At 37.6% G+C, this 22,549-nt stretch overlaps 1 protein-coding gene across 6 annotated transcripts in view; it reads right to left on the reverse strand.

The window, feature by feature from the left end:
• Positions 1-22,549, reverse strand: part of VAV3 (vav guanine nucleotide exchange factor 3) — a 172,993-nt gene that overhangs the window by 95,130 nt on the left and 55,314 nt on the right. For all 6 annotated transcript variants that reach the window (XM_074906706.1, XM_074906705.1, XM_074906704.1 and 3 more), the window contains 8 exons: positions 15,790-15,848; positions 14,849-14,914; positions 11,140-11,248; positions 6,958-7,050; positions 6,789-6,857; positions 3,564-3,667; positions 1,333-1,432; positions 681-776 (listed from right to left, as the gene is read on the reverse strand). In XM_074906706.1, coding sequence (XP_074762807.1) covers positions 681-776; positions 1,333-1,432; positions 3,564-3,667; positions 6,789-6,857; positions 6,958-7,050; positions 11,140-11,248; positions 14,849-14,914; positions 15,790-15,848 — 696 coding nt within the window. The remainder of the gene's footprint in view (positions 1-680; positions 777-1,332; positions 1,433-3,563; positions 3,668-6,788; positions 6,858-6,957; positions 7,051-11,139; positions 11,249-14,848; positions 14,915-15,789; positions 15,849-22,549) is intronic.

The raw sequence follows: 22,549 nt of genomic DNA on the forward strand, positions 1-22,549 counted from the left end.
GAAATATTTCAGAAATTTAACATTATAAAATGTATGTTGCTCTGCTGAGTCAAAATTATGCTTCACATACAAGCAGTACATCTTTTTAAAATGACATTTTACAAGCATCAGCAGGGTTGACAATCTAATATAGTAATATATTTCTTTGCAGCTGAACTAACGAGTCTCCTGGCACAGCTATCAAATTAAATTTATAAGACTCTCCACCCTTATTACAGGACTAACTGCAAAAGCTAATGCTCTGTGGGTTATAACAAGAAGCATTTCGAAATAAATATGGCTTTATTGTAATCTATGACGGCAAAGAAGCATCTTAAAAGTATGCCATAAGTATGGTCCATCTTCCTCTTTTGGGGGGTAATGGTTCCCCTTTCAAAGTACCACGATTATAGTTTGGTATTACTAACCATTTTAAACATACCAAGAACAAAAGGTTCAACAATCTGAGGAAACAATTGTGGTTTACTCTTTTTTTCCCCAGATATGCTTCTGAGGAATGGTCTCTGTAAGAAAACTTGCACTTGACTGGATTTTATTTTGTAACAAATCAGCCTCGTATCTATGGAAAAGTCAATCACCTCTCCTTTGATAAAGACCTTTAGCTCTCATTCTTACAATTCATTGATGATAAACAATGACAGTTTTGCTCTCAGCCCCCTTCAATTTAAAAAATAAAATACCTGGAGCAGTAGGTGATATTTTAGCACTCTCTGCATTGGAACCACTAAAAGATCCCGCAATGTAAATTTCCCATTATTGGCCCTCTTGGAACATTCCTAGTTCAAAGCCGAAAAAAAGAATAAAACAGAGTTAAAAATCAAAATATTCAAGTGATATATATGAAAATTTAGTGATATATGCACCAAGCAACTATATTAAGCTTGAGATAAAGAATATCAACAAAATTAATGATCCATGGGTCATGGTAGACAGCAAGCCTTGTGATGCTGTGGGACCAGGGCTTCAGCCTAGAGGTCCCTCCCAACCTGAGTGATTCTGCAATTTTGTATTCTCGGCTGAGATGTCACAACAAACAGAAGTGTATCACAAATGATCACTTCCTGAAAAAAAAACTTAACCCTACTTATCTCAGTGACAAAACTCCATTCACTTCAGCGTCAGAATGTGTATCGCAACATCTCACATATTCATTTGATCAGAGGCTCCAAAAACAATTAAAAGGAAGAGAAACATATTCACTTACCAGTCCAGATAGTTTTTCATCAAGAAGTTTTTGACTTGGATGAAAGCAGGGCATATTCATAGAAACATGTGGGGGGTTTTATTTATATATATATATATGTATGTATACATGTTAAAAAATACTGATACCTCTAACTTCAATTTAACATCTTCTTTTGTCTTAGAGATGTTGTCTAAGCATGATATCGCTATCTCCACTTGACTGCAGTACTGTCCATAAATAACCAATCTAAATCAAAGCAAGAGATGAAGAATAAAAGGAACATTTGCTTATTTAAGAACAATCCTTGATCATTTCTCACAAATACATTGTCAACAATCCTATTTTCAAAAGGAGCAGTGCCTAAATAAGCAAGGATAGGATTTAGCCACAGACTTCAATAAGCAGCATGAACACGAGGAAGAATATTCAGGAGAACACAGTTTTGATCTACCTTGAAAATGCCATAAAATCACTGCAATTTCCTTAATATTCACATGCATATGTTCTGATAAATACAGGACTCATTAAAAAGCAGCGTAACTGCTGTTTAACAGAGCAACAGTCTGTAGTATTACAACACTCTAGATTTTTAAGGTTGTAATGAATAAATTCTGTAATAAAGGCTTAACAGGATTAATTACAGCTATCCTTTAAAGAACTTATAGGTTACCCATACTGATCCATCTCCAACAGCTTCTACCAGGTTATAACCTGCAAGCTCTCAGATCAAAACAATAGCATATTAAAACTCAAGAAATTTTCAATAGTTGAATAGTTGTCAAGGGCAGCAATGCTTCTTGAAGGAGGCTGATGTTATGATGGGAGTTTCTTGCCCCTGTTTGGAATGCTTCTTTTTGCTAGTCCCATTGCAAGGAGTGCTGTTTCCTTTGACCTTTTCATATATTTCTTGAGGTGACTCCTTCAGTATGCTTCAAATCCCTTTTTTAGGGGTTCCACGAGCTTTATATTGGGATCTCCTAAATTTCTTTTTCTCTTGCCTAATCTCTACAATTTTTAAAAAAAAAAAATCTTGTTTCACAATTAAAGCGATTATACTGTTTTAAGACTTAACACTTCTGATTACTTTTAATCACTACATGGTTAAGCCACTGAGTCTACCTCCATCTGTTTCCTTTTTGTATAATATAAACTTGAGGTTTCTTCTCTGTGTCCTTTGTTGCCCTCTTAGCACAAATTTCAGAACTACTTTTGAAAGATAAGCATTTTCTAGAACAACTTATTGTCCCCTAATTCCCTTCCACAGCAGCAGAAAGTCTAACAGCCTGGGAAATAACTATGTCCTGCTCCAACATAAAAGCTGAGACAGAGAGTCTCTGAAGAAAAAACTGTTTATGGGCAGTCTGGGACACCCTCCTCCCTCAGAAAACAACTCTCCTGTCTAACATTTTCCAGATGGTGCTGTCCAATTTCACACAAGCCTGTTATTACTGCAACAATCCTCCTTCCTCATCACCCTCAAGCAAATCCAATTAGCTCCCACAGGTCTTTCCTGCTCCCATCCCAGAAGGAACTAATTTTTAACCACAACCCAAGGGTTACTTCAAGGCAGGTCAGCACTGTAGCCCACAGTACAAGTGTTTTTCAGCTAAGTATCACAGGCACGTAAGTTCATCTATACAGTCCAACAGCTGTTCAGTGCTGGCAGAAAAAAAAAAAATCCGAAAAGGTAGGTATAAAAATTGGCAATTAGCCTACAGGGCATGGCATGTTGCCACAGCTATGCCGTTATCAGCTTGGCTGTTTTTCACAGTTAGAAGGTAGAGCATGTTTGCTTTATTGTCACACCTTTGATGGCAAGGCAGGGTAAGAACCTAGTCTCTTTGATTTTGCACCTGCTTTCTCTTCTTTCAAGTTATGACCTCTTCCATTTTCATGAATGTGGAATAGCCATAATATGTAAGGGTATTGCCAAAGGTCACTTCCTGAATAAAACCCTAACTCTACTGATGTCAGTGGCAAAACTCCATTCATTTCAGTACCAGGATTTTGCACTTATTTTGCTCCTTCTTCCCTTTTTATAACATTTTATCTGTTAAACAATACAGGTACACACTATAAAATACCTGGGATTAATTTCATTAAAAAAATGCTGTGCAAAATAAGCTATTTAAGTTTTGTTCAAAATACAGATGTTGCCTGTCTATGTAACAATATTGCCAAAACAGGGGGTAAGAAGAGAAAGGCTCATGCAGCAATAGGTTACATTTTGACTTTCAGGCTCAAAACGCCAAATACTAGCTTAGTAAGTAGACTGACATCAAATTCAATCCTGTTTCAGAAATACTCAAGCAAAAACACGGTAAAATACCAAATTAGGCATAGATTATCGCAATTAGTAAAAGTCCATAAATCTTACCTTTCCTTGTAGTTAATAAAAATTTGATATAGGTTCTGATCATTTTTGTTAACAATGGAATCATTGATGTCCTGTGTTAGATTTCGGTGAATTTTCACCAAATCCTTAAAAACAGTAATAGAGGGAAAGGTCTTTAAAAACAGAATGACTCAAAACTATGAATATAAAAATAAATTATTTCATGTTAGATCTATTAATTTCAATAAATTAGAAAACAGATTATTTGAGAGTAGAACCTAATTTCAAGGTTTGCCACATCTTCCATATATTGCAACAAGAAAAACTGAACTACCTATTAGAGGCTAATTTATTCTAGCTTGGAACGTGCACTGTTAATTCATCTTCATTTTATAATGATAATTTTAAAATTAAGCAAGTCAACTAAATGCTTTAGTGACAAGATAAAGTAATGATTCATGTCCCTGAGCTGTGAAAAATTAGTTTTGTACATTACATTGGTCAATTAGTGATGTTCTAGTGCTAAGTTAACTGCAATCATAATGAGTTTCCCAATACAGCAGGCAATGAATGGCTGAAAGGCAAGAATATTGCAGAAAGATTTGCTCCCTGAGTATAGTAGCAACTCACCTTACTTGTTCACTATTATACAAAAACTTGTATAATACTGTAAGGAAATTACAACCGCCTTAATACTAGTGCAGTAAGTTATATACTACAAAAATAATACAAAATATTGAGTTGTGAACTAAGTGAAAACATTTCACTTCACTGTGATGAAAAACAAGAGTACACACAAAGTCGATCACATTTTGAGGGAGCAAAAACTTGAAACAGATCAAATTCAGTTGCTAGCAATTCTAGTGCCATACCCTCAAAATCTTAAGTTGCAGCAGACAAAGACATTATTATAGAAATGCTTCCCAATTAATGTATTAGAGCACATTTTCTCAGGAGTGCACAGGGACTCAACTAAGCAACACCCCTGAAAAACAGCTTCATGCTAAGGGGACAAAGTGTCTTTCTGAGCTGCTATCTCAAATTCCAAGTCAAATTTTAAATTAAGCTGATGTTAATATTGTTAGAAGTTAATGCAAGTTCCAACACTTCAGTATCCATTATATGTACTTCCATCTCTCTCTCCCCCTGCATGTCCATATATACATTGCAATTCAAACGCATGCATAGTGTACATATGAACACATCTATATACGTGTGCACACGTATATAGACAGATAAACATACAAATGCATATATATGTACATATATATGCATAGACACACCCAAATGTAGAGCCATACATTTTATAGGACAGAACTTTGAAATCTGAGCCCTAATGAAAGGCACACTCTTTAGACTGGTAAGTAGTTTGGGACACCTGTTTTTTTGTTTTTCTTTTCTTAAAAATAAAATATATTTTGACATCAGCAGATGATTTTGTCCAGCAAGCATCTTTCAAAGTTTATACAGGGAATATAGCATCACCCTAAAGCACCGATCCCTCACCACAACCCTTTAACAGAGGCAAATCCATTCTGTTCTCCACATCACAGTTTGCTGTAGAGCTCTGTGTGACAGCTATTTTTAGTTTAAAACAAGCTTCCACTGCCCTCCAGCCTTCCTGCTGAGGAACTGCCACAGAGACAAGGTCTGAGCAGACAAAGCGTTTGCATGTATTTTTGGCTTAGGCAAGCCCTATACTCCTTTTAATGTTTTTGGATGACTATGAAATGTTACTGGAGTCAGAAATACACACCACCTTGTAACAGCAGAATACTGAATGCTGATAATGAGAAACCAAGTAAAACAACCTAAATATAACAGTTTACTATGCATTTTCCTATTTTTGAATGAACAGGTTTTGGTTTTTTTACTTCTCTTTTCTGATCTCATTACATATCTTTAATGAGTAGTGAGTAGGCTGACCTCTCAGTTTGTGCTTACAGCGTATAAGCCCTTTTTATACCCCTGTGCAGTATTTCACGCTGGTTGACTTGAGGGTTTTCAATGCACAGAAATCAATATGCCTATGCACATGGAGCCTTAGGAAAGAGGTTTACAGCAACTCAGATAGGACAGACACATCAGGGCCTTCTTTGCAATGAATAAGAAACATTAATGCAGGGCAGAAAATAAATTCTTTTTCAAAAGCAAAAGGGCCTCTACAGGCAGCTGACATACTTCAAGAGAGCAAGTAGGTTACTGAAATCTGTGGCAGTATTTTGGACTAATATTCAAAGAGAAGGAAATTACAGCATTTGAGATTCAGGGTGAAAAATTTAATAACAGTGCAACTATGGCAAGTGGTCAGATATCATCATCAGTGTAGTAACTGTCATAATTGAGCTACTGTCAGGATGGTGCTGGAACAGCAACTAAAACATTCTTATAGACCAGGTTCCCACAGAATAAAAAAATCCTCAATGCCACCTCCTACAGCCCTGAGAGCCTGTGGGACATGCCAGACATGGCCAAAACAGAGGTGATCTTTTACAGGCAAGAAAAATTTGATGTGACCCATGGGCCACACTGGGGACTCTTTCTTTACAGCGTGCCTCATAGAAGAATACTACTTTCATTTGTCTGTGTTGAGAGAGGTGTCAGATTATGTCTGATGTCTTCCTTTAAAGTCAGATAAAGGCATCTGCTGAATACTTACATCAACTAAAGATATATGTAAATTGACATACTATTATGATTAGGCCAGAAATAAATGGAACAAAGTAATAATAATCACAGAAACCTTTAAGATTTCAGTCAGATAAAGAGGTCTCCTAGATATTTCACAGAGGATTTCTTTCATCCTTTACAGTGCCATATTCTGAATCCAAACTATGAGTTATCTTAATTTTAAAATGTCTTCAAAGAGCCAGGGTAGATACAAGGATTTGCAGAGTAGCTATAGAAATCCTCATGAAAGCACCACTCAGCATACAGTGGTAGGCAACCTAATAGTCACAACTTTGTACTGTCATTAAAATACCAGTATATATTAGAAGATAACCCATCTTCTAGAAATTATTAGCTTCTAAGATACTCCACTTTATAACCATTCACTATCTGACATAATAACACTATTTCTCTTATCCTATTCTCTCAAGCAGAAAAAAAGCTTGCACATTCTTTTTTTATCAACTAACCTACCATCTGCATAAATGCATTGTGCACTTTATTTCAAATAAATATTTTGTGCAGTAACATACCACACAAATAGATCACAACCAGCTATGAATCTAGTATCTGTTCATTAAATATGTGATTACTTACAGGAATGTTGATGAAAACTGTCTCAAACTCTGATGGTGATAGAAACCTTTTCAATGGCACCATGAAAAACTACAAGGGAAAAAAAAGTATACATGTATCAACTATGCCATTGCATTTTCTAGACTGTTATAAAAATACATAAGTTAAAATTCTATAAGTAGTATCTTACTTTCTCCATCGATTCCAGAGTTTCAGTGTATTTCTCTTCAGTTTGCTTTATTTCAGCAAGACAACAGCTTCTTATGTCATTTTCAGTATATTTCTGCAATTACAATGGAGTCAAGTTTGAGTCATTAACAGGCACCTAATGGATAACAAATGTATTTGTTTAGAATTAAGCAGTTAGGATAACTGTTTCCTGAAGCTTCCAAAGATGATAGCAATAACCAAGAACATTTCAATGTTCAATTAGCTGATGACTTTAAAGAGTTTTACTAAAATTCAGCATCAAAATATATTATGAAAAATTAATGTTTAGACATAAAACACTGAACTCTCTGCATGTACTTCGTAAGCTGAGATACAAGGTCACATTTAATTTACATCTGGACTGAGAAACCTTACTTAAAATAGTCAGCAGTTAATAATTCCATTAAACTTAATGGGGCTAAATCATGTAAGTACCTTTACATTGCCATAAATACTGGATTTGGTCTAATCCCTGCACTTATTTGCAGTTTTTCCCTTTTAGTTCTCAAGGGGAGCTTTCTCTTCAGACACAATATGAGTATGTCCTCAAATCAGGAAGTGGAGTGACCTCTAAGTTCAGCTTTTGCTTATGTATACGTGTGTCTTCAATGAGACCCTGGGATTTTTCCATGTAAATTCATAGGAAATTGAAGTAATTATCAGCACAGGATTCTATTAAAATAGTTTACAAGCACTCTTACTGAAGATCAGGTTTACAGCATTACAGCTTCAATAACTTGCAAATCTGATTTCAAATAAAAGCATAAGTACCCAGAAGAAGGTATGGAAGCATTCATGTCAAGCAAGACCTAAAACATCTTGGAGACCTGACACAGCAACTGGATAGACTCCTACAACATCCAAAATGTTTTCTCCAAAACCAACAATAAGCAGTGGCTTAATAAGTAATAGTACTATTACATCCTTTCTGAAACCTATTCATCAGTTTGTAACGTACTTACAAGGCATCCTTCAGCATATCTTTGACTGTATCTTACCTTTTTTTCACCCAGTGTATGGAATCCACTTACTGAACATAATGGACCTGATGACTAGATGTTACTCAAATACAGAGTGTCAGGACTAGAAATTTCGTACTACAGTTCTTTCCATTCAGAAAAAAAACCTTTCAGCTTTTGAACAAAGGACTTCTCCTCCAGAAATAGCAAAACTTCTAGACTGAATTTTTAACAATTAGCTCTTAGTACATCCAGGAGCTAAACTCCTTCCACTCCTCCTCCCTGCTATCAGTCTACTTGACACACCTGCTAAGCAAGCCACAGCAAACAGCAAGCCACACTTAAACCACCCATGAGCCATATACAACTCCTGTGATATTGCTTGGCCACCTATGAAGAGTGGAAAATGTATTTCTACCACCTAAACTAGACGCCAAGTGGAAAATCGTACAGGCACATAAAGCTTCATAACTGTTCACACTTCTGTTTTGGCCTATCTCCTTTATCCTTCTCTCTGTCTCCATGTGAATCTATAAGCAGCTCCTGCAACTAAAACACGGCTTCTCACTCTCATCTACAAGGTGCTGCCTTATCTCAGAAATTATTCTTTAAAATCCAGTTGGTGCAGTTATTAATTTTTCCACAACAAACATTAAACTGCCATCCTTATCAGCTACAGACAGAAGTCACCATTTAGCAAAAATAGTCTGTCATTATCAGCAGAAACATACTTTGTGAGCATCATCTGATGATCAGTGTCATTGCAAAATCTATCATTAATTCCCAAATTCTTTGGCAGGGGCAAGCAAGCACTGTCACAGTTAGCCATAGTTAGTAAATCTCAGTAAGTGTTAGATTTTGACATTATTTAGGATTTTAGTTATTTTCCACCTTTACCTTTGTGAGCTCAATACTGTTCAAATTGCTTGCAGTATTTGCACCAATACAGAACTTGTACCCAATGCAAGTTTATATCCATTTGCAAAATGTGGGAGTTTATCGTTCACCAACTCTCTTATGAGCAATGCAAACAAAATCCTGGGATTCCACTTAAAATTATTCACTTCAGTTTTGTACTCACCTAGCCCAAACAGATCATTCACATACATAGGCACTTTTGGCAGAAATTAACATATCAATTTTCTATCTGTAACACAAATTCCTAGAATTTGAGTGCAACAAACAAAAGGAGAAAGAAAATAAGAAGTAATATGCGATTACCAGTGCAAGTGAGAAAAATTGCCTTTGAAGGTCACTACTGCTAGAGAAAACTTAGCAGAACAGTTTACTTCACAAGCTAATGACAATAAATCAAGGATGAGTGGGACACAAAGTATTTTGCTGCTATTGGAGACTCTGAAAAGTATTGGGTTCTTCTAAAAATCTACTTGAAGTTTTTCCTGTGCTAGTGTTTTCATATGCAAGAAATTCTCACATAGGGTTAAAACAAAAAACTTGCACAAAATCGTCATGTTAGAATGCAGGGTATTTATAAACCTGAGAGGAAATTATCATGAACCAGAAATAATTGCCACATTCAAGAAAGCTGTCACAGCAAAACTGTAATCTCCCCGTTCATTACAGGTTGTGGAAAAAATATTTTGCTGTACCATGTTTTCAATTTTCATTTACTTTCTATAAGAAACAAATACAAGTCTATTCAATATGAATTATCTAGGCTAAAACGCAAGTAAAAGTGGAACATGAGAGTTCCAATGGCTATATTAATCATTTGCTAGAAATACTGATATGCAAGAGTGACATTTGCAACAAGGAAAGAAAGAATCAGAGAAAGTTTATACACTACCAACTGCCAGAGATTACCAACTGTTACGGTTGAAAGAAAAAAAAAACCACCACCCACACTTGTGAAACCCAGAACTTAACGCATTTTGAGTTTCTGTATAATATAAAAACTCAAAACAAGATCACAGTAAAGATTTCTTATGATTCAAACACTTTTCTAAAACATCCTGCCTGCAAGTGAATGTGACTTCATTAGATATAGAAGTGGTTTTTTCAACTCATTTGACTTTCATTGAATAACCTAAACTTTAGGAGGTAAACAAAACTAAGCAAAATGTGAAAAACTAATATAACTTTCTGCTTATCTCATCCTTGATTTACATGTATTACCTGGAGGACTTTGTATTAACAGAAAAACAGGCTTGAAAACAATATTGTTATACTCAAACAATAGATTAAACAAGGCAGTAATCTTCCCAAAGACAAGATGGTAGTAACTTTGGGGAATCACTGTAAAAGCAGAGAACACAAAACACATTAGCTATCTCCTATGCTTGTACTGAAAAGATACACGAGGTAAAAAACCCAAAAAAACCCAAAACAAAACAAAAAAACCCCACACCACCACAAAAGATTAAGATCTTCAGAATTTCTCACTTCTTCATGTAGCTATATTACTAAAAAGCAACATGGAAAAGTATAACAAGTTTCCAACTTAAGACAACAGGAAGCGTAACATACCTTCATGCCAATACAGAGGAAGAAAACAACTGTCCTAAAAAACATATCCTGTCACGGCCACAGACTAATATTTTCCAGATCAGAAAGCACATCTCTTGAGGAAGGGCAGACAAGTACATCAGGGATTCTCCCAATTAGCAAGTAAATTTTATTGCCTAAGTTTAGGTGGTTTTTTAAGACTGTTTTGAAAACTGACCATGGTACCTTTATATGATAATGTACATAAGCTACTTATCCCATTCACAGTAAGACAAATCTAATAGACAGTTGATTAAGCAGGAATTTCATTGGTATAAAACAATTATCAGTTGTCCTTGTTAGATTGTCCAAATTATGGCTGAAACAACAGCATTTCAAAATATTATAAAATTAATTTTGGAAGTAGGACACTTGGAGGTAACCTGTTAATATAATTGCTCTTAAAACAGTTGGCAAATCTTACTATTTATAGCTGGCAAACTTAACAAAATAAGTAATTATTGTATTTTAAAATTACCTTTCAAAAAATTACCATAGTTAATGTTCGACCCTTTGCCAAAACAGCATGCAAAGTCTTACAAAGGAGATAATAATATACTGCACATGACAGCTCCAGGTGCAACTGCGCATGAGCGAAGTTTCTGTGAAACTAGCTATAAAGAGACAATTTCACAAATAGTAACTGTTAAAAATATAACTGCTATGGTTTGAAAATAGTTAGGAATTGGAAAACGTACAGGTTGCTGTGTTGCTTCATCTTTCATTAGGTCTTCATAAACCTCTCCACCTTCATCTTCGCCATAGACGCAGTCATATAACTCCTCATCTTCATCAACACCAGTTTCACTAAAAGGAAAAGACAGTAAAAAAAGAGTTGTGCAGCACAGGCAAATTACCATCAGCTCTCCAAGGGACCTCATAGGAAAATATTCCAACAGTAAACAAACAGATAAATTAATACAACTATATAATGAAATAACTCATTAAGGGAAATCAAGTCCACTAATTTTCTTTCCTCAATGTATTTAAAACACAGTGCATGAAATCAACACTGAAGCCTGCATGAGTTTAGAACCACACAGGAACTAAATCAGGCACTGAAAGCAGCTTGTCAGGACAGTTTTGTCACAAGGTACTGTGCAGTTGCTCTCTTCATCTCTTTTCCTACCACATACAGTGAAAAGGAGCTGCCTCTCCTTACTGCCTGCCATCCCACTGCACTGGCGTGTGAGACACTGATAAAGGTTGCCTTCCTACCTAAAGAAAGTATTAGCTGGGGTAAAATACACTAAAAACTGCAGAGCCAGCAGCTGAGAGTCTGTACCTCCACACCATAAGCTAGTATCACCTCATGGCAACCTTCAGCTACCCAAAACCAAAAAGAACAGCCTTTCAAACTGAAAATCAGGCAGTTCAGCAACGCAAGAGTATGCACAAGAAGCATCCTCCTATTACCCAGACTACAAACATACCTAGTCAATGTTCAACCCTACCCTCAGCTAATTCAGCTGCTTTAGAGTCAGTCCTGCTAGGTTTCGCCTACTTTGCACTGGGACTGTGTCAAGCCATAACACCTCTTTCACCCACATTTCTTAGGTTATGTCTACAAAAGAACTCTAAAAGATATTGAAAGCAGTTCAGTCATAATAATACAGAAACTTGATCAGATCTGCTGATAATTTTGAGATTTTTACTGTTAGAAGACAAGACTGAAATACTTCAGAGTAAAAAAACAAATTGACAGTCAGTCCACTAGAACTAGGAAGTACAACCATTTCTGTAAGTGGATCATCGGTACTCAAGAACAGGATATCAGAAGCTCTACTGACAGACAAAAATTTCTAAGAAATCAAAATGAGTAAGAATTGCTACCAACACAGTTGCCACATCGACTACTTGGAATTGCCAAAGTAAAACACTATGTCTATAGTTAGGACTATACCCAGAAATCAAGTGAATTTATTTCTCATTAAATATTTTTATTTGATTTGGGTTTTTTTAAATCAAGGACATCAGAAGGATAAAATCAGCCATCGCTAGAAGCTTTAACAGATGAAACTATTAAAGAAAAAATTGGGGGGATTCAAGAGAAGACAGAAATTGCTCACATCCCTTCTGTGCCAGAACAACCCCCAGCTGCTCTACAGGCTTGGGGAGGAGTGGCTGGAGAGCTGCCAGTCAGAGAGGGACCTGGGGGTGCTGATTGACAGCCGGCTGAACAGGAGCCAGCAGTGTGCCCAGGGGGCCAAGAAGGCCAATGGCATTCTGGCTTGTGTCAGCAATAGCGTGGCCAGCAGGGACAGGGAAGGGATCTGACCCCTGTAGTGGCACTGGTGAGGCCGCACCTCGATTCCTGTGTTCAGTTTTGGGCCCCTCACTACAAAAAGGACACTGAATGACTCGAGCGTGTCCAGAGAAGGGCAACGAAGCTGGTGCAGGCTCTGGAGCACAGGTCGTACAAGGAGCGGCTGAGGGAACTGGGGGTGTTTAGTCTGGAGAAGAGGAGGCTGAGGGGAGACCTCATCGCCCTCTACAGCTACCTGAAAGGAGGTTGCAGAGAGCTGGGGATGAGTCTCTTTAACCAAGTAACAAGCGATAGGACAAGAGGAAATGGCCTCAAGTTGCACCAGGGAAGGTTTAGACTAGATATGAGGAAGCATTTCTTTGCAGAAGAGGTTGTTAGGTGTTGGAATGGGCTGCCCAGGGAGGTGGTGGAGTCCCCATCCCTGGAGGTGTTTAAGAGTCGGGTCGACATAGCGCTGAGGGATATGGTGTAGCTGGGAACTGTCAGTGTTAGGTTAACGGTTGGACTAGGTCATCTTAAAGGTCCTTTCCAACCTAGTTGATTCTGTGATACCATGCCCCAGGACAGCTAGAAAGCTCAGGTGCTCCAGGTTAGTTTGACATTTCAGCTTGCACCAGTGATGGTGATGTGCTAGCATTTAATATTAAACACTAGCAGCTGTGTCAGATGAAGCACAGACACACTCCATTTTACCACCTATGCTCTAGGGAACAAAAGCTAACAAAAAAGGCAGTAAGGATAGAAAAATTGAACTACTACAGCTCTTTCTGACAGAAAGCATTAAATTAATTCTAAATTCTTCAGACACCATTTAAATCAGGGACAACTAAATTCATTTTAGTCAAATACACTTATTAACTAGGAGAAGAAAAAAAAATGTGGGCCATTTGCATCATTCACTGGCACTTGTTTCTTATGAAGAGAGTATGTCTTGAATTGTTTCCGCCACAGAGACAGCATACAACTATCAAATTTCAGTGAATAATATTTGTAAATTGATGCAAAAGAAGAGCTGCAAATCACAATTTATTTGGTATGATTTGGGGTTTTTTAATGAAAAACTGTCTCCCAGTACTGAATTTGTATACCTATTTAAGAACTGATAGAAATATTATTTTCAAGCAGTACTAATGCCACCACATCTAAGAAACGAGGATATCACCTCTAGCTCACTTGCATCTCAGAGTAGTCTGAAACTCCTGCCCTCTGCACATTTAGTTACACAGAGTGAAAAGCAGCTATCTGAGACAGCTGCAGGAGGCAAGGGTCAGCTTTGCAGGGAAGGTGAGAATTGAGCAATGCCAAACATGGTGGGGTTTCCCTTCTTTATGGGCAATAAAGAAACAAACCCACTGTGTGAACAGCAGCTACATCACCACATCACAGCAAGCCCCACACAATATGGCCCGAGCCAAACCAGAGCCAGCTGAGCACTGGTGAGGTAGCATTGGTGAACTTTGAGCTTTGGGACAGTGAGCTCTGATTCTAGCTCTTGTCCAACATGATTCCTAATGGCCCTTGAGAGATCCCAGCCATAGGATACAAGAGTAGTTCTTCCTGACATTTTTTTGTTCCCAGATGTATTTATCTCACCAGTCACCAAAATAAAGCTGCAGGCTACCACTCAGTACTATACAGTATGTTCATGTCTATCTTAATTGTACCTCAAAGCCAACGTGAAAATTGGCAATAATTAATAATCCTGTAAACGCTTACGCAGAGAGACAAATGTACTCAATATGAAAAATTTCATTAACTTTAGGTAAATGACCCATTTAAATTGTGATCCAAACATGCATTTTCTTCCCAAGTTCAAGACAATCTCCTTGGGCCCCTTACAACTGATACTGGAATTCTATGAAACCATTCTCCTAGTACAATCACATAAATTAAGAACACATTTATGATTTACTCTGCTACCAGCACCCTCTATGAAATTTGCTTCCTTACATATAAAATGTATTACAATCATTCAGATAAGCTTTCATAATTAATTCGTTCTGGCCAGCATAATGACTAATGAAGTCTTTTTAAATCAAATAAATATTCCATTCTCGTTAAAACTATGTGTTCTATAATATCATATAAATAATAGCATGCAAACAAATGCCAAAATCTTTAAGTAAAGGTTTACAACATACTCTATTAAATCAGGAAGACCTTTGTAGATATCTTCATCATCAATGCTTTCTTCTGTAGGGAAGGGCCTATAGAAAGAAAAATAGCATGAATTATAGACAGCACTAGCCTAGTCACATAGTGGATTTTCATTTCGTTTCCAAAATTTGCACACAGATTACTGTATGTTAATGTGTTTGTACATTCCCCTCTTTCTCTGATGAGCAGTATTATATGTGTATTCAGACTTCTGTATATGAATCGATACTTCATATGATAAAAAAAGTTACTGGATAGGTTATAAATCACCACTAATACACATCACTGTCAGTTTTTCCACAGAGAATATTAACTACTGTTTTTAGCACAGGACATGGATTACAGGACAGGCTAGGGAATTTTGTTTTAAAAACATCATCCATTCATATACAGTAAGACTGCTGAATCAAACCATTCAAAAAGATGGAGAACACCAAAGTATGACATGCTTCACCTTCTCTAACAGCCCACAGTTATAGTTCATGAGGTTACGTTTGGTTGGGGTTTTTTGGTTTCTTTTTGAGAATGAGAATCTCACAAACCTGGCAGTTCTGCTAATTTGTAGAAGGCAGAAAGAAGAGAAAACCCATTTGTCTTTACATAGATCAACACTGCATCAGTCTGACTTATAATCCATGTGTCACAATTATCACACAAGTTCTGTAATACTAACCATTCCTTTGTTCACCTCGTGTTTCAGCACGAGAAGTAAATATAGTTCAGACACTTCAGTAAGCATACCAGAGGTAGAAGATACCCTTCAGAGCTCCTCAGACGTCCAGAGCCTTAGCTGTCCACTGGACAAGATGGTTTACAACCAAAGAAGTTCTTATGGAGGGACACTGCCTATACTGCCTCTAAAAACTTTTCAAGGAGCATCACACAAGAGACATTATTCCCACCATTCACTAGGGCAGCAACATACCTTATTCCTGTGCCTAATGCGATAGGAGTGCGAGAAAGTTTTGAAAGCGTTTCTATCACCTGGAGAAGAAGGAAACAGAAACCATGATTAGTTGTAGAACAGAAGCAATAAAACATTTCATTCCTATGCTTTAATTATCAGCAACATCATTTCACATCAAATGATATAAACAGACACATAATCTGGCTGTGCCAAACACTGAGTGCACTGAACTTCCATGGATTTCCCATGAGCTGGTCTCCAGTGCTTTTGTACTGGGGTACGTGATAGAAGCACAAAGAAAGGAAAATGGAAATCTCTTATTTACAAGTTTTAGCACAAGTAAAAGCCAATTTAAGTGGATTTAAAAACAGGTCATATATGTCACAAATTAGACGCTCAATTTTCAGTTGGACCTGGAATCAAATTTTATCCTACAGGCTGCTCTGAAGAAATTTTTTTTTTTTTTTTTTTTTTTTGGTAACTCCGGAGAGAAAACCCACTAGTATTAATTTGAGCTTTTCCAAACACTGGCCAGAAGAGGGAGCCAAATGTCAAATGAGCAGAAAGCCGCCTTTTCAGGACTGTCTTGGAAAGGTAAGATAATCTATTAGTCAACTGAAAATTCAATAGCTAGCAAAATGATCTGTCCTGACAGATGGGCGAATATTGATTAGCAAAATCACAGCAAAAGAGGTTTAATGATTATCAAAACAGAGGGGGGCAAATCTGATAAACTAAATATCCCTTTCTTGTTTCAACGTGTTATTTCCCAGCACACAGAAAATCTTCTGCAAACTATTCCACCCACACAAACTCTTTTTCCTTAGAGGAATTCTCACTTAACTAGCATAATCAGACCCAGAAGTATAGACCCAGAAGTTTAGTCTTCACAGCTAATTATGGTTGCTTCATGATAAAATGAAAAAGATCTGCACCAAAAAAAAAAAAAAAAAAAAAAAAAAAAAAATTCATTTTAGGAAGATAACTAGCAAATTTTGTTCCCAAATTTATAATTTATAAATTAAGAACAGAAAAAGTTATTCATAAACTGATGTGAAACCTTCCTTTAAGGCGGGGGGGAGGGAACACGACACATGGGGCGGGACATGACAAAAAAACCAACACACACTGAAGAAGCCAGAAAAATGCAGAGACCATGCAGACACAGAAGGGGAGAGAGAAAGGAACTGTATGACTAGAGACAACAAAAGACTACTAGTAATTTTCATTGAAGTTCTGGCACTGAAGGAAGAGCAAACTAACGTGCTAGTAAGCCAATGGGCAGATTCCTATCAAAAACTGAACATGGGATTCCACTAAGAAGAAAATGGTAATCTTCACAACATCTGTCAGTATCTCATCAGAGATACACTGCATTCTCCAGATGTAAATGATAAAGCGCGGACACACTGGCATCGCAAAAGGGGAAAGGTAATAGGCAGAGATCGCTACTCTTCTATTTCAAAAGAAAACAATTAAGAACTTAAGACAATTGACTACCCCAGTGTGTATTTAAGATTAAAATACATAACTGAAAACAGACATCACTTCCATAAAATAAAAGGTAATGCTTGCCTATTGACTTCTCCTATTAAAGCACGCTTAAAACAGCCACTGTTAAGAAACAGAAACAGTTTCTACTAACAGGTCTTTTTCCTGCTGTTGCAGTTTCCTTAAAGAATTCTAAGAAAATGTCAGGAATACTTACGCAAGTAATCATACATGAAACTACCACTTCTGGTCAACATACTGTTTCAACATCACATACATATATGTTCCAACATGAAATGGGGCAAAGAAAGATTTTCCTTCCACATGAAATTTCAGTTCTTTGGTTCTGAGCCACTACAGTAACTCTTAAAAAGTTCCTGAATTTCTAGGTCCACAAGGAAGGTCACTGTTACGTATGGGCTGAGTTGCCACGAGAACAGTCAGAGTTTCAATAAACATTCATGAAAACAATCAAACTAAACCCTGAAAAATGTCAAACTGACAGACTTGGGAGTTTTTCTGAACAGTGCTCGTTTGATGCCCTATACAGTTGATGTGAGGGAAGCTATAATATAGTGCAATTCTGAACTCCAAAATTACAGTGTACCAAACACATGAAAATCCATAACATTCAATTTGATGCTTTTCATGTGCTTTTTTTACCCTATGCTCTTCCCTTCAGCAGAGCTTTAATCTGGTTTACCCATTTAACCCTAAATGATTGCACAGTTCTCTTCCACAGCAAGGATGCAGGCAGATCATAGAATTGTTTGGGTTGGAAGGACCTTAAAGCTCACCTAGTTCCAACCCCCCTGCCATGGGCAGGGACACCTTCCACTAGCCCAGGTTGCTCAAAGCCCCGTCCAACCCGGCCTTGAACACTGCCAGGGAGGGGGCAGCCACAGCTGCTCTGGGAAACCTGTGCCAGAGCCTCACCACCCGCACAGTAAAGAGCTTCTTCCTTAGATCTAACCTACATCTACCCTCTTTCAGTTTAAAACCGTTACTCCCCATCTTAACCCTACACTCCCTGATCAAGAGCCCCTCCCCAGCTTTCCTGTACCCCCTTTAAGCACTGGAAGGCCGCTATAAGGTCTCTCTGGAGCCTTCTCTTCTCCAGGCTGAACAACCCCAACTCTCTCAGCCTGTCCTCACAGGGGAGGTGCTCCAGCCCCCCAATCATCTTTGTGGCCTCCTCTGGACCCGCTCAAGCGGGTCTATGTCCTTCTTATGTTGGGGGCCCCAGAGCTCAACACAGGACTCCATGTGGGGTCTCACGAGAGTGGAGCAGAGGGGGAGAATCCCCTCCCTCGACCTGCTGGCCACACTTCTCCTGATGCAGCCCAGGATGCAGTTGGCTTTCTGGGCTGTGAGCATACATTGCTCCTGTACCTTTGAATGAGGCTAAATTGGATCTTAGCTTTAAGTGCCAAAGTAACCCTTCATTCTTGTACAAAGCCCAAACCAACAGGGCTTCCACAGCTGGCTCTGCTCTGCAATTAACACACATACAAAGGGCTGCAGGGCCTTTGCACATCAGGAAAACAAGCAGTGAAAACTAGATACCAAGGAAAGATTCATATTTATCTTCTGGCTAGCAACAACACATGAAAAAATAAATGTTTATATTCCAAAGCATCCTGCAATGACTACGTCCCTTCAGATTGGAAAACTCAAAAATTCTGACTCTCCTGCAGCGAACCTGAAATTGGGAGATGTTAGCAACAGCCACACCTGCACTTGTCTCAGTGTAGCTCCTTGGCACTGACTAATGACAGACAGAGGTTAAACAAGTCTTTAGAAGTCACATCAAAGTCACACTCACTTCAAGATGTGAACATCCAAGTTTGTTTTTCAGTATATAGCCAGTCTATGCAAAATGTGACATGAATTCAAATCTACAGCCCTGCAAGAGGAAGCACACATCAGCCCACACCCTGGCAAGTGGCTCTGCTCCTCATTCACTTCTCAGGTGCAGCTGGCAAGAGAAGTGGTCTCACACAACATATTAAATTTTATTTCATTAATTACTCTAACAGCAGATTTTTTTTTGACTTGGTATTTATTACTGTTTCACTTGACTTACTGTTGTAGGTCAGATTCTCCAGTTTATGTAAGCATTTTCATCCCTTGCCAAAATGTTATTTTGCAATTTCCTGCAGCCATACACTTCAGTAAATCTCACCAGATACTCCTATGCATATTTACAGCAGCAGTACACTAGAGGGACTATTTTACTTCTTTCCATAGCAGTAGTGCGAGTTTAAAATGTGCCTTAAGTATTTTGGTGGGTCACTTTTTCATCTTGTTTCTTAAAAAAAGAACTTACAAATCATGTAGTTCAAGAACAGACAAAGTATGCTTGAAAAGTACTTTTCCACTTCCAGAAGAAACAGAAGGAAATCCTTTTGCAACTCACTGTCTCCCCAAACAGGCAAAATTTCCTTGCTATTGACAGCTGCTGTCAGGACTAGTCCCATATTTATATTTCTGCTGTTTTTCTGAACTGAAAACATGAAGTTATCACCAAACGTTGATGACAACAGTTTCATAGTTTATGCCAATAAAACCTAGAAAGACTCACTTGTGGGTTAGATCTTCAAAGCAGTTGTTTGCATGTATGCACTTCAATCAGGATATGTTTTCATAAGACACAGTAAAGGCACAAAGAATTCACAACCATATTAAGTATCAGGTCTTCTTTCAAAATCCAGGCATCTAGCTCAGTATCTGAGTTTGCATTTTGTTGAAAACTTAGTTTTACTCCCTCCCTTTAAGTGAATTTATTTAGCAGATACAGAGAAACAGATTAGCATAACATAAAGCAGTCATTTACCAATGAAAAATATTTCCAAAACCAACCTGCTTTTTGACATGCTACTTTTTGATACAGGCACATGGGTTTCTTCTCAAACAGTTCTCATTTTACTTTGACAAATTTTGAGAAACAAAAAAAACGTTAAATTATAAAGGAAAATTAATCCTTCAGAGAATTGATAAGCTCCTTGGCTATGGTCTGTCTCTATTCCAGTCTCTGGTTTAGAAGAGTAATCTTGAGCACTCTTATTACATTAAAGAAAACTTTAGATCTCTAATTGCATGTCTAATATGTCCCCCTATCAACTGACTTTGAAATAGTTCTGTTTGTTTGGCTGACTTTCAGTTATATAAAAGTACAGCAGTCTAAATAGTATATAAAAAATAATACCTATTTTACATGCAGTTGTAACTACTCTCAAGCTAAGGTCTATGCACAAAGAGCGCCTGATGGCTGCATAAGACTAATTTAGGTACCCATCTTAAAGGAAACCACAGAGCTGCTATTTGCTTTCTCAGAGAAGCAAACACACCTGTATTTTGTTATTCAGAAAGAAGGATTTTTTTCTGTCCATGCTTGACAAAATATTAGCATTCTCACTTGTGTGTGCAATATCATTATAATTAACCACTGCCATTACGAGAATCAATTCCTTCAAAAGCCTGTCTCGAGGAAACTCAAATTTCCATTGACAAAGAAGGCACTGGCTCATTTAATACAGGATACGTTATACAAGAGAAATACTACACTCCGTTCTACATGAGCTTCCATCTGGTTTCCAAGTAAAATTTACCAGGAAGACAATGATGAATATAAAATGGTTACACATACTTTATAGACTACTTATCAAGGCTACATTACATTTTCCGTGTTTCTTCCTCACTTCATAATCTGAAAATTTTGATTTAAAGAAGAGCATATTGGGTTTGATATGACAAATAACAAAGGATTTAATTTAGTTGAAGAAATTCACCCTAAAATCTTTTAGAGTCTCAAGTAAAGAGTATTGAAATGTAGAGAAACTTGAGATACATATGTGCACATATTAATTATCTGGATATATACATACACTGCCCAGAGCTCTGGACAGATGATGAAAAACAAAAAGCTAGAGGCCAATTCCAAACATCTCATATCCAGGATACTTCAAAGTCAGAACTGCTACTCACGCCCACATGCTGAGCAAGATTTCATTAAACTGTTTTCACTCATACATGGGATTGGAGAGGGGGAAAAGAGAAAAGAGCAAACGAGAAATCGTCATTTTGTGTGTCTGTCACTCAGCTAAAATGAAATTGCTATACATAAATATATTCTCAAATGACTTACATTAAGAAAGGTTTATCATTTGTTACTCTGCAGTTTACCAGGCCCCAGACAACCCTTGATCAATACTTCACCTGGCACAGAAAAGGCAAGGGGTGGAGGAGGGAACAACATATCTTAATATTTTACAGTAATCCATCATTAAATTTTGAAGCAAGAGACCCCTGAGAACTGTTACATTTATATTTGCATTTAACTTGGCTGACAGATCTGAAAAAGGACATGTAGCCAGACAACTCCAGGGTGATTACATAGCTGCTGATCTAATGAGCATATTATTCCAAGTAAAGGGTGTTCATAAGTTAAATTGAACATTTTCTCTCCATCTGCCTTGTTCTGGTATTGTGTTAGTACTCTGTCTTGGTGCACGTTAGTTTTAATCAAACCACAAGCCTCTAGGGAAAGAGAATGGATGAGGACTTTTCAAAAAAGTCAAAATGAATGAAAACTCATTTAAAAAAAAAAAAACAAACCAAACAAACAAAAAAAAAAAAAAGGGGGGGGGGGGGGAAGATGGAAAAGAAAGAGATGGCCTAAAAGCAAATCCTTATTTTCACATAATGGAACCTCTAACAGGCCCTTAAAAACAAAAGGCAAATTTCAAATAACAGCTATGCAAGTATGCCTCTATTAAATACTGCTATGGCATACATTGAAGTGTCAAAGTCATAGACACACAAACACGTGGAGTTTACAGCCTTGGTGCCCACACCAACATTTCCTTAGGACTGTGACAGTCTGCAGACCTCCAGCAAGTAGAACTCCAAGAGCCTGGGTTTGATTACACAAAGCCTTCCATATAGCTGAATACTGATTTCCATCTCATTCAAATACTAAAATCCAAGCTTTAGGTGTGGAGCACCAATAGCTGCAATCCAAAAGAAAGTAATAAATTTACTTTCCACAGGAGTAATCACCAGCTGCTGAATGTTGCCTGTTTTCTCACTGACATCACCTTCAGCTACCCAGATTCTGGCACCTCTCATCGTCCACGTCCATTCTTCAATTTCCACTGAACTGCATCCTCAGGAAATACACCTGAGGACTACTCCGTCCTTCTTTCCCATCAAGGCTTAGCGCTGGCATAGTAGCAGTAAGGAAAATCGCCCAGTTGTCCCAGGGAACCATGGCAGTGAAATTCAC

The sequence above is a fragment of the Athene noctua genome, chromosome 5 (assembly GCF_965140245.1).
Source record: "Athene noctua chromosome 5, bAthNoc1.hap1.1, whole genome shotgun sequence".
NCBI lineage: Eukaryota > Metazoa > Chordata > Aves > Strigiformes > Strigidae > Athene > Athene noctua.